This window comes from Marmota flaviventris, chromosome 3 (assembly GCF_047511675.1).
Source record: "Marmota flaviventris isolate mMarFla1 chromosome 3, mMarFla1.hap1, whole genome shotgun sequence".
Taxonomy (NCBI): domain Eukaryota; kingdom Metazoa; phylum Chordata; class Mammalia; order Rodentia; family Sciuridae; genus Marmota; species Marmota flaviventris.
In genome coordinates this window covers 71,713,913-71,727,647 of record NC_092500.1, presented here as the reverse complement: position 1 = coordinate 71,727,647, position 13,735 = coordinate 71,713,913, and the positions used below count along the sequence as shown (strand labels likewise).

Here is a 13,735-nt window from a genome sequence, read left to right as displayed (position 1 = left end):
TAGTGATCCCCCAATTATTTAGGGAGAGACCTGAAGAGGTGATAACTCAGTGAGCCCTGTTTTCACTGCTCTGTCTAAAATAAGAGAACATTGAATATGGCCAAGAAGATTGATAGAAAACTATTTTATTTATCCAAAATTTGTCTTCTTCAAGGCCATGGTTTCCTGCTGTCCCATGATGGATGCTGAAGAGCTTTGTGGACCATGATTCTAGTGCACCTGCCCTGGGTGTCTGGCTGAGTAGTGTCAAATCCCAGTTGAAGAGGTGCCCACAGAACAGCTCAATCATAGTGCTAACTGGCAAATGTGCTGAGTAAAGGATTAAAAACTGGAGTTACCAGGCATAGTGGTACCTGTGCCTCAGAAGGCTGAGGCAAGAAGTTCCAAGTTCAAAGCCAGCCTCAGCAACTTAGCAAGCCCTTGTCTCAAAAAAAAAAAATTAAAAGGGCTGGAACATAGCTCAGTGGAAAAGGTCTCCTGGGTTCAATCTCAGTAACAGACACACACACCACACACACACAATCATAGTTGCATGTTTGAATCATGACTGGTTTATTATATGGTAGAAATATCAGCACTTTATTGCCTTTCCCCTTAACTTATAAAAATAACACTTTCCCCCAAATTGTTGTCATTTGCTGTGTTAAGTGAGGGTGATATTTAATGAAGAATCCTTTTAAAATTAACTGTCCCAGAATTCTATAAAATCCCACAAAGTAAAAAGATAAAATTTCCATTATAATATCATTTCTGACAATCAGTAAGATTCATTAAAAGCACAAAATACAAGAAAGTGGTAATCCCACCAACACCATGCAGTGATTTCTCATTAAAGGAGACAGTGAGATATTTCAACAAGGAGATTAATAGGAATAACGTATGGATTCTTAGCCTACCTCCTTGCTGATTTACATCATGCTGTGCAGCTGAAACAACGGGGGGAAATGCAAAGCTCTCGTGTGATTAATGCGGAAACACTGAACCTCTCGTCACTGTTGATCATATATGCACAACAGCACACTTGGAGAAATGGCTACAGAAGAAGTCCTTTCTATTCTCTCCATTTTGTGTCTATATCCTTTCCATATGGGTCATTTCAGGGACTCAAATTTATTTTTTATGGTAAACCGTGTTTCTCAGAATATACAGTTTTTTTTAAAGGAAACCTTTCTCCATATGAAAACTGTGTATTCCATCTGTTTTGCTCTAATGGTGAGATTTTTCTGGCCCATCATAAAACATTAAGGTTTAGGCAATGTTTATTTCACAGACTCATCAAAGAGACTTTTCAGGCTAGGAAGAAACCTGAAGGATTATACAGCTCAACTCCTTCACTTTATAGACAAGAGCATAGAGATTGTGATGCCCTGACTGACTTTGCTTTCTGGTTTACCACATCTCGCAGGGCAAAATAATTTTTTTTTTTAAAGAGGAGAAAGCATTACCAAGGTAACAAAACACTGTGTGAGAAAATGGGAAGATGGATGATAGAGAGAAAGATGAATATCCTTCCTCTGTGCAAATAGATAAATGGACTGGAGGTCGCATCAGGAGGTTGGAAACACACACAAATAAAAAGAAGGACCATTCCTTCTGCCCTTTTAAACAGCTTCAAGTGTCAACTGAGTGGCTATGACAGTGAGGGGTGAAGGGCAGGGGTGTGCTGGCCCATCCACAGGAAAATGAAAGGAACTAGAATGTTAATATGCAGCCTGCTTCACTCCCTTCTCCCATCTCTCCCCTCTGCTCTTTCCCACCTCACTTGGGCCTCTCAACTCTGGGGAACACCACCCCTTGCTGTTTCACCTCAAAATCTGTGTATATAAAAGAACTCTTCTCAGACCCAGTGCTAGTGCAAGTTGTAGACAACCTGTCAATGACTAAGGATTTTTCAGCTGTTAAATGTGCTGATTTAAAGAAGTCTATTTACATGGATTTACAAACTGGGCCTCTTGGATTTCTGGTCCCAGGTGACTTACCCATAGATGTCAACACTCAGAATGTCATGCTAGTTTATCCAAACTGAAAACTTTGATCACCTTTCAGGTATATCTTTGTTACAAGCCTAATACACCTGTCTTTCACTCTATTCTATCCCCAAGATGTTACATTATCTGGACTGTGGAAGCAAAAGAAAGAAAGTGGAGAAATAATACCACCCTATATTTTTTGGGCAAACTTAATATTTCAGATATAGCCTCTTATTTTATTCTCACAAAAAGATCCTTTGAATAGTTACACTGGTATTAGTTCTTCATTTCATAGAATAAAAAAAAATTGGACTCTACCTGGAGTTAATAAATAGAAGGATTTGGGGGAGGAAGGCAAAAATCATAGAACTGGAAGCCATCTCATTTAGTGTCCTCAATTTGAAAATAGAGTAACTGTGGTGAAGCAAGTCTGAACAGGTTACCTGGGGTCATATTACCAAAGTTTGCTGTTGAGATGGGACCTACATCTGCTGATTTTCTCACTGCATGCCCTCTCACAGTTTGGTAAGGATGTATGGGAGCCTGGGGATGATAGCCATTAATTGAAGTTAGGCTTCACAGTTTTAATTTTCTTCTCCTCTACTCCATGTAAATATTCAGACTTCAGGGCATGTGAGAAATAACATAAATTGATTATTTCATGTGGAAATGAAGGGCCAGACTGTATCCAACTGGTAGAATATCCAGCAGTATCCAACTGGTAGAAAAATAATTAGAAACTATAGAGAAAAGCTCCTCCCATCCTCTGTGTTTTTTTCTTAGTTTGGCCAGTGCCCATCACTTCCACTTTGCTTCAGCAATTTTATTGGTCTTTTATGTTTTCTATGACCATGAACACATGGAGCATCTTCTCCCCATCAGGAAAGTACCCTTTGCCAATCTCCATGAGTGTTCTTGAGTCCTCTGATTCTGCTATCTCCAGTTTTTTATATCCTGTTAACCCTAGCAACAGAAAACCCATTATGAGGGATTATCCTATTTGTGATTTTATTTTTAAAAGACTTAAAGAGGGAGACATTTGTGGCAGACAGTCATACAAACTCAAGGATCTCTTACCTGTATTATTTAGTCTAGTTTTGGTAACACATGCAGTTTATAGCAAGAGAATAGGTCTGAATCTCCTACAGCAGAGAAGAACCCAAAGCCCCTCTTCAACTTTCTGTTTGTTGAGGAAACTGCAGATTAGTGCCCCCTTAATACCAGACAAGATTTGAGACACATAGTTCAGGGGACAGAGTGCTTGCTTGCTGCACAGGAGGCCCTGAGTTCAGTCCCCAGGACCTCAAATAAGCAACCTCTGTGCTTCATACCAGGAGAGAAGCTCTGAACATTTTCACTTCATCTGTTTTATCCCTACCCTGCCTTGCTTTTCCTGTAGTGATCTCTAGTCTTTTTCCTCCTCTCTCCTCTTGGCTCTTCTCTTCTACGTCACCTTATTTTTTTTGAAGGATAATAAAAGCATAAACTAAAAAAATAATAATTAAAAAAGCTAATTTTTCCAAAGTGTTCTCTGTCGTGTTTTTCCTTCAAGGACCTAATGAATTGGAACTTCCTCCAAAATCCTAAAATTACTCCTCCGTTTTTATTCCATGTTCTCAACATCTACAGCATTTGTCTTCTGTATTACTCTTTTGGTATCTATCAAATGTGACCTCTTATTGTTATGTGTTGATGTCTTTGTCCTTTCCCCTAACTAGATGATGAATTCCCTCTGGAAGGCAGAAACATATGCCTTCGCTATCTACCAATGTGTCCTACACAGAGTGATTGTGAGCTCAATAAATATTGTCACCCCTTGTTTATTTGCTTTTTTTTCAAACCCAAACTAGAAAATAACTTAGAACAGTGAGAATGTTGTTTCCAGACATGATAAAATATTTATAACATTTGACACTAAGTTCAAATCACTCCTTAGAACTTCAAAACTAGATCAGGTGCATACTAAGAACCTACCATAAAACAAAACAAGAAAAGAAGTAGTAACTTAAAATGTCCAATGCTATTATCTTCAAATAAAAAGAAAATAATTTGGGCATAGTAGCTGAAATTATAATTGAAACTTCTAGGGCTTTTTACATATATCACCAAATTTGCTACAACAAAATGACAAAGTGGACTTCACTATATCATTACAATATACTTGATGCTATAAATCTGTAATGAAGTAATACAAATATTATAATGGATACTAGTAGTATCCCTTGGAAATTTTTCTACATTCTTTGCATTTGCAGATGTAAAGACACCACTCAGTAAGACATCACTAAATAACATCTTGTTTATAAAAGATTTTAAAGACTGCAAAGAAATCGTAGTAGTTACATTCTCTCCAAATCATGTCTTTTAAAGTAGTTCATTAGTTTTGATCATATTTGTGATGAATTCATTCCATCCATTGATAATTTGATGCAATTATTTTTAAAGTCTTGAAACAATTGCTCAAGGATTATTGATCTGAATCACATCAACTAATGGCTTAATCAACAGGTTACCTGCAACAGCAATGTGAATTCAATTGATATACTACTGTGCTTGCATTACAAAATGATTTATTTCTTGCCCAAATATAATTATAAAACTGCAAGAGCTGTTCAATCATACATTGGACTTTCTAAGAATTTCATTAGAACTTTGTTTTCAACACTAATTAAAATGTACTAGAAAATAACCTACATGGAACCAAATTTGATGTAGCTGTGGTGCCTATAAAACAAGGACTTAATCTTGTTGCTATAAATATCATAAGATATTGGTTTGGGGATCTACAGTTAGGTTTTTCATATGTCTAGAATGAATTTAGTTAGCTTCCTTTGCCAATTCACTTTACGGCAGCATAGCACTGTCAAAAATTTAATTGTTAACAGGTTTAAAATATGAACAATTTATATTAATGCCATTATCTTCATTTTATTGTAGAAAACCCTATTGCAATTTTATGGGTCTTTGATTAATGCAGTATTTCTTTTTTAATGCAGGTAAATGGTTTAACTATGGAATTATCTTTCTCGTCTTGATTTTGGATCTTAATATGTGGAAGAACCAAATATTTTATAAACCTCATGAGTATGGGCAGTATATTGGCCCAGGGCAGAAGATATATACAGTGAAAGACTCAGAAAGCTTAAAGGATTTGAACAGAACCAAGCTGTCCTGGGAATGGAGGTCCAATCACACTAACCCTCAGACTAATAAAACGTATGTTGAGGGAGACATGTTCTTGCACAGCAGATTCATAGGGGCTAGCCTTGATGTCAAGTGTCTGGCCTTTGTTCCAAGTTTAATAGCTTTTGTGTGGTTTGGATTCTTCATTTGGTTCTTTGGGCGGTTTTTGAAAAATGAGCAAGGCATGGAGAATCAAGACAAAACTTACACTCGCATGAAAAGAAAATCCCCATCAGAACATAGCAAAGACATGGGAATCACACGAGAAAACACCCAGGTCTCGGTGGAAGACCCACTGAACGACCCTCCTTTGGTTTGCATCAGGTCCGACTTCAACGAGATCATTTACAAGTCCTCCCACCTGACATCTGAAAACTTGAGCTCCCACCTGAATGAATCCACCAGTGCAACAGAAGCTGATCAAGACCCAACAACTTCTAAAAGTACCCCTACGAACTAGATTCACTTATGTGGAGATAGCACAAACAGTAACCTTGAGTGTAACTTTAAAAAATTAGTCTTTCCTTTTGTAAATGTAAGGTTTACGTAGTGCTAGGTAAAGAAATATGAACAATGCCACAAAGGTGCTCAACATGCTTTTTCTAGGACTCATTGTTTTCTATTTGTATTATGATACATGTGCCTACTATATATTTAACAGTCCTCTAGAGATTGCTTTTCACAACTGCACAAGCTACATACCGACTTTCCAGCCTAGTAGATTAGCCAACTACCCATGTATCTGATGTTCAACCATAGTGGTGCCTTGAGACATTAAACTGTTCTTAACTGTACCAGAAATGAAGTGTGGAACAGTTCTCTAACTTATTTCACCTGGTATTTTTTTTTATACAAGTCTTTTGATTTACGTTTGATGTCTGAGCAGGAAACAGACATTGACAAGATGTGGTTTGGGAAGGATCTCTTGGTTGTCTCTTTGGCAGCAGAGTTGGTGACTTTGGCACCTGCACTGCAGAGAAGCATAGTGGTCACCTTTTACATTGTATTGGCTGTCTGCCAAATACAAATATAGATGCAAAATTCAGTAAGAGGAGAACTGTAATCCAATGTGGGTCACTACTCATGAAATATGACTTTCTCCAACCAGTAATTATAATTAGGTGATAATACCTAATTATGTTTTCCTAATTAAAGATAAATTGCTACTTGATTAAAAATCCTGCCCTTTACCTTTGGGAACAAAGGTTAAGAGGTACAGTTGGGTGAACTTTCACATTTATTGGCATTTACACAAAGCCCCAGACAACTAAGGAACTGAATTTGTAATCATGTGGAAGCGGCACAGCCCACCATCTACAATATTTGTACATTTTTCTGTAACTGTGGTTCTGGACAGTGAAAATTGAAAAACATGCCAATGCTGAATAAGTGAACTGTTCTACAGATCATTCAGTGGAACCTTATGTGTTGGGAAAAGCTGTACAAGGAGAAAACGTTCAGTGTCTTTGATGTGTGCGCGTTTTGGGTTTTTTTTTTTTTAAGAACTAAACATTGCACATTAATAAATAAGAAGTATTCATCATAATTATGTGATGTGGTCCTTTTTTTAATAGGATTGAATGGTATCTTGGCTTAATGAGAGCCCATTTGAATGGGTTTTTAAAGCCCTATGCAAGGCAACTTAAGCAATGGAACACTACTAACTTGCTTTCAATTTTATTCCATAAATTGTGGTTACATGTTTCTTGAGGGGCTGAGGGGAGATCATTTTTAGGACAAAATTATTTTCCTGTCACATACTGACATAGCTGCATTTTGTCTTTATGATTTTTTAAATCTTTCTTGTTTTGATCTATCTGCTTTTAAGCCTGCACATGCTGAATTTAGCATGCATAATAGAACTATGCATTTATCTGTCACTTGAGAGCCAGCTTTAATAAACATCCTTCTACAATTGTTTACTAAGCAGTTGGAACCATGCCCCTGCTGTTTCTTTTACCTTTAAGCTATGCATGATGTACTTAGAATCATAAATATCTCTGGCACTGAAAATGCAGAGATCAAGTTCGCTAGAGTAATTGTTGACCATGCTGTCCAAAGAAATGTGATCCCTGACATGTGGCAATGTTAGCCATTAGACCAAATTCATACAGCATAGAATATTCAACTTTTAGCTCTGGGACAAGTAAATAATACCATCTGGGACCATATTTTTGTTTATTCCAAAAGTCATTTTCTTGTAGGATGAAAAAGGAAGTTGATTTGGAAAGTAGGCATTTATTACCAGTATGCATTCCTTATGAAAATATGATTTGAGAATTTTTTCATGAGTATTAAGGGAAAAGCTGAACAAGAAGGTCTAATTAGTAGATGTAAAATAGAAAAAATAACAACTGTAGGGCACCATGCTTATGTGTTTCTGGGAACTGGCTAGAGACGATGACTTTATCAACAGCTATGAAAATATGTATCTAAAGTTTCCATAAGTTTGGCACCATTTGGAATAATTTCCAGAGGTAGAATTTTAATGTACTTAAGATTTGAAACTTTTAAGGCTTCAACTATTCCATTACATATACTGATAATGACCTTTTACATCTATTCATGAGCCCCCTTTCTTTTTTTGCCACATCTGTTTAGATATTATATTTACACCAAGTAACAATTATAAAATTAAATAAAATCAAAGTTAAAATTAAACTTTTAATTCATATTTAGTCTCAAATCCTGTGTCATATACCAATAAACTATTACTCTGCCCAGCTTTTGAACTGTTAACAGCATTTTTTAAAAGCCATGTAACAAACACAGAAGGTGAAGAGTTAAAACAAAAAAGATTAAAAATAACTCTAAGCACTGATTCTAAAAACTTAACACATGTGATATCTTAATTGTAGCAATGCTTAAGGACTACAAACAATTACATTTCTACTGTGTAGTAATTACTATATTTTCTTCCATGCAGTGCAGAATTTTCTCTAATTTGACATAATTTCAGTATCCTGCACTTATAAAGTACTTCATTTGTAGTTTAAATGGAAAATTAAATAAACACTATGAGTTTATGCCTGATAATATACACTTAGACATAAATCTCATCACCATATGACCATCTGTATTATATCACCATATTTAGTTACCACATTTTCTCCTTTGTGATGGCTACTTATCAGAATATCTTATCTTTCACACATCTAAGACTTCCAGTGATTCTTACTAGAAATATTAAGGATTGTTTTTTCTTCATTTATCCTAAGGGTCCAACAGGTACAAAGTCTCCTTTTATTCTCATAGCCTTAGATTTGACAACATATAGTGTGCAGAAGCACTACTAGTGGGCAGTGCAATGGGGAGAAGTTCAACACAGACACTCAGATGCAAAGGTAGAAGTCAGTATGCCGTATATCACCACTGGGCTCCATGAGCAATTCCGTTATATTACTTGGCTGCCCTTTGGGTCAGCAATGTGACCCAATATGAAGCATGAAAAAGATAGTGCTAATAAATCACTTTTAGCTATGCCCATGACTGATAGTCCATAATGCCAACTGGATTATCTGACAGTCAGCCAAGACCTCAGGACCCCACCATTGCTTATCGTCTATCTGTCCTCAGTCAGAACTAATCCCAATTTTAAATTCCAACTTGTGGTAATGCAACTGCACCCTGGATGTGGTGCTTACAGTGATTTTTCTCTCTGAGACTGTGACTTCTCTCACTACTTTATGTGGCCCAATTTTCTCTAGTTTTGTCCCTCAGAACCTAAGGTGTCCTATTGGCCAGCCAGCCACACATATATGAAAGCAAGAGCAACTGCATTAGTTCTGCAGCAGATAATCCAGCATTTTTCTCATTTTTCCCTATACTTCTATTTTGACTTTAATACATTTTTGTGTGCAAAGGGTTATGATTCATGGGAACCAATATGGATAAGAGAATCAAGCTCATAAATACTTGTCTTACTACCTTTAGGCTAGACTAGCACTTTATTATCATTTGAACAACTAGAGAAGTTTAGATGGAGTGCTTATAACTCACCAGTCACTCTCTAACTAGAAAGAGTTAAAAGAGGTGGATATGTATGATAGAGGTTAGGCAGAGAGTAGAGGACAAGTCAAGGTGGCTGCAATGAAACATTAGGAATAAGAATGGCAATTTACTGTGAACAAGCTTTGAAACTGTAGAGAGAGGATCAAGGGCTTTGCAAAAGGAATATACAGTTCAGATGAGTCCAAAACTCCTGTGGGTTAGATGGAGAACTCAAAAAGATATGTTCAGCTGAGGAGATTACAGAAACACCTGGATGGTCAGCCAGATGTTCTCTTAAACTTGCTAGCATTAAACTCATTCTGTCCACCCCAGTTAACACGGCGAGACCTGGGAGAGGAGAAGCAGCACCTGTGGAGCAAACCCCAAAGGTAGAGGAAGAAAATGGGCAACATAAGAGACAGATAAAAACCAACACTCACTTCAGGAAGACTGGGACATTCCTGATGAAAGAACAAAGGGGCAAAGTCTGCTTGTAAGCAATCATCACCATTTAAAACTGACATCTTCCTAACGAAAGTATTATTCAGGAGCTTTGTGGTGGTAGAGATTCTGAAAAATGTTAGTGGAAATTAAAATCGGAAAGTGACTATTACTAACTTAGTATGTAGAAAATATTCCTGATGATATTTTAATTTAGGGTAAATTATCAATGATTTTGCTTCTGTGAATATAAAATATGGCTACTATATCTCACAGGTTTATTTCCTACCTCCATCCTCCAGTGTGATTTTTCACAGGGTCTTACATTGCTTAACAACAAATAATTATTCTACTGGGCTTCATGGGGACTTCCCCACGTACCTGTAATCTCAGCAGCTCAGGAAGCTGAGACAGAAGTATTGCAAGTTTGAAACCAACCGAGACAATGTAGTGAGACCCTGTCTCAAAATGAGAAATAAAAGTGGGGAAATGGAGTTGTAACTCAGTAATAAACACCCTAGGATTCATGCAATTCCCAGTACTGAAAAAAAATCTTACCTATGTAACTGAGGATTCTATAATATAAAATGGAGAATTATAGTAACCAAACCAATTCATAGGTGCTTCTTGCATTAATATATTTATTACTCTATCCAGATCTTTGCTCAATCCTCAAATTAATAATACCATTTTGAATATTTTCCAAGTTGTTCACACAACTTACCTACTTAATCTTCATGTTCACCCTTGGAGGTAAGTTTGATTAATTTCACTCTACAGATATTCCACCTGAGCACAGAGAGGTTTATTGACTTGTCCCAAGATTATAAAGCTGGACAAATGCAAAGCTAAGATTTGAACTCGGGTTTGTTTGGCCTTCTTAACCTTCTAATTTTCCATTACAATCATTCACAAATATCCATCAAAGCCAGAATATTTCAAACAAGATCTTTACTGAATCACAGAGGGAATAGTTGCAAAAATACAAGTTACTTGATTTCTAGCAATTCTTATCACTCAAGATCCTAAGTTACATATTTTTAAATAAATTTATACAGCTGCCTGGGTGCAATTTGCAAGTTAAATCATATGATTGAAAAGATAAAGTTGAATTAAATGGCAAGAGCAGTCACTTCACTGCCAAGCATTTTGATTTAAGCTACATTTACAATATCACAACATAGATTGGTCCTGAAGCAATTTCTAGCCTTGGGATCAGCATGCGTGTGTGTGTGTGTGTGTGTGTGTGTGTGTGTGTGTGTGTGTGTGTGTGGTGTGGTGTGTGATTACACTTTCTTGGGGAAAGGAAGCAGATAGAACTCTGCATGTTTTGAACACCCCCAACTGCTAAAGGACAAAAGAGGAATAAGTAGTTATGAACATTTATATGAGAAAAAAATACTAACTAGTGGACAGTTCTAGGAGGCATAATTTGAATACATACTTTGAAGTGATCATTTCAAAACTCACTATTTTTTTCTCAAAACTTACATTTTAAAACATCTTTGGCAAGGTGAGCAAGCTGCATCCTCACAGGACAAGCACCAGCCATCAAGAGTGGACCTTGAACACTCTTAGTCTTTATTATCCAAAAGTGGGAGATCCTCTCCGGGTTTTGAAGAGGACTAAATAAGACTGTGAATGTGGAAATTTTCTGAGCTGCGGTGAGTCATGCCAGTGTGAGGTAAATATCACAAGTGGGCTCCAGTCCCCTCCAGCACCCTGCTTTCAGCAGCACCCACTGAGCTTGCCTTCTTCAGCAGTTGTAAGTAGATGTTGCCACTGAACAGAGCTGGGCCATTTGCTCCCAATTTTCTGTCCCTTGGTCATTGTTTTGAACTCGACAAGTTGCAATATAATCCCTTTTCACTTTTAACAGAAGTTCAGATCTCTTAGTTTAACACAAGTGGATATGTTGTCTGAAATAAATGGCCATAATCCCTTGGAGCTGCTGGGCCAAACTAATTCTTCAATGTTTCCTGAGGCTCTGGAGGTCTAAATTATTTCCTTCCTTTATGATTGCTTCTTATCACGACTTTCTCATCATGTCAGTAATCCACTACCTTTTATAAATCCTAAAGTGAAAGTGCTTGTGCCTTCAGCATTTAGAGTGAGCTGACATCTACACCTGAGCCTCAGCCCTTCAAAAATCGTGTACTGTGTTTAGATGCTGTCCAGGTAGCCGTTTCTGAAACAGGATGTCACCCGAGCTGTGCCCTTTTAGAAAGAACCCACCCTACCATCCAGTGGAATAAAGGTAACACTGTGGGCAAGCCGTGGCGCTTTATAGAACAATGTTCTAAAAAGAGTTTGGTTTTCCATTCAGGTTTTAGATTTACTTACCTTGAATACAGTATTTCATCTGTACAGTCCAGCTGACTTCAACTTAATCACACTAGAAAAAAAAATCTACATTTAAAAATAGTCATTCTTGACAGAAACAAAATGTTATAAGAAAAGAAAAAGGACAATAGCCACGTCGGGAAAGACAACTCTGACAATTGTTATTCAGATTTGGTAACCATGAAATTTCTGTAAAATTGCCTTTGAACAAATTATAATGTTCTTGAATTTGAGGAGCAATATTTAGAGCTTCAGAGACTCAGAGGCCCTATCATTTACATACCCAAATGGTCTCCAGAATGAATAGATTTTGTTAGTTTGGTGTCTCCCACAGTAGGTCCTCTCTCACACTCCCCATCATCGCCACTGATCTCCTCTTTTCCTAGGATAACGACAATTGATCTCAGTGATCTCCCTGACTCACACTTCATCCAGCAATCCATTCTCCACACTTCTACTAGAACAATCTTTCCAAAATTCAAATATGATCATATCACTTCCTTCTTTTAGTGGCCAAAGTTTCCCATCAGTGGTTTATAATACTATTATGTATAACTCCAAAAATTCCAGTGTCTTAACTCACACAAAAAAATTCAGTCCTTGCTCATGCTGAAGTTGTGCATCAGTATAACCTCTCATTCAGTGATTCAAGGACTCAGAGGTATTCCAGATGGTTCCTTGGCTCTCTTGGGTTTTAGAGTCATCCATGTACCCAGCTGGCTGATTAGGAAGGAGAAAAGGTGAGGAAGATCCTGTAGGAAGTTCCAGGAATAGATATGGAAGAGGTTTCCATCACTTTTTTTTCCGTACATTCCATATGGCTCTGTGTTCTGACTCAGTTATGAGGTCTGTCTTCCTGCAAGGGATTCTAGGAAATGCCATTCATCTCTGTGTCCACAAAGAACAGGGAACAAGTCTCAGGAGTTTCTAGTCATGAAGGATTTAAAAAATATACTCAGATGTGTTTTAAGCCTAGAAGTTCCAATTCAGTGGGTTTGGGATGGAGTTGAGTTCTTAAGTTATTAAAGTGATTTTCTTACAAATATTATTTTGAGTATCACTAATTAAAAAGGGGGTCTAGTCATTCAGGCATGTGGAATACTGACAGCTCTCCTAATGAGCCACTGTACTATTCAACACTGCTTTTACTCAATGTCTTCTATTGAGATTCCCCCCTTTTCACACTGACTACTGAAATAAACTCATATATCATCACTTTTATTAAGTTTTCCTTCACCTTCCAAAGTAGGATTGAGTGCCCCTTTACTGAATTCCTTTGTGACTTATCTTTTATCTATTATGGTATCTTGAGCACTTTCTTCTACTATATGTTTACAGTCTATACCTCCTTTTAGATTATACACCATTTTATCCTGTCTATAATGACTACCTGGGATGGGGCAAGGGTTACATATGATTTTTATTATAGGTTTTGACTCAATAAAATTTGAATGGATAACTATGTATTGAATGAAATAATAAACTTAGAAGTGACTTATTTATGTAGATAATATTCTCAAATTCTCTGATCCTCTCTCTGAGAGTTCTTGTAAGGATGCATGCAGACTCTGCCAATCAAATCCTTTAGGTTTGGTTGGGAGGCAGGGTCCTTTCTTACATTTGATATGGGGAAGGAGGTAAGGGTAAGAATATTTTTAAAAATCCAATTCAAAGAGAGTATCACAGTGAATCCAGAAAACATGCATACAAAGTAAGGCAGGCTCAAGGTAGGTACTAAGAGCCCAATCAGGGAAAAAGCATGATATATGATTTTATAAAGATCTGCTAACCAGAGAAGGCAGCTGGGA

General features: G+C 37.1%; 1 protein-coding gene across 1 annotated transcript in view; it reads left to right on the top strand.

Moving 5' to 3' along the window:
* Nucleotides 1–5,894, top strand: part of Tmem117 (transmembrane protein 117) — a 484,704-nt gene extending 478,810 nt beyond the window's left edge. Inside the window, exon 8 of the mRNA XM_027934218.3 lies at nt 4,967–5,894. Within this exon, the coding sequence (XP_027790019.2) occupies nt 4,967–5,613 (647 nt within the window). The 3' untranslated portion in view covers nt 5,614–5,894. The remainder of the gene's footprint in view (nt 1–4,966) is intronic.
* The last annotated feature ends 7,841 nt before the right edge of the window (nt 5,895–13,735 follow it).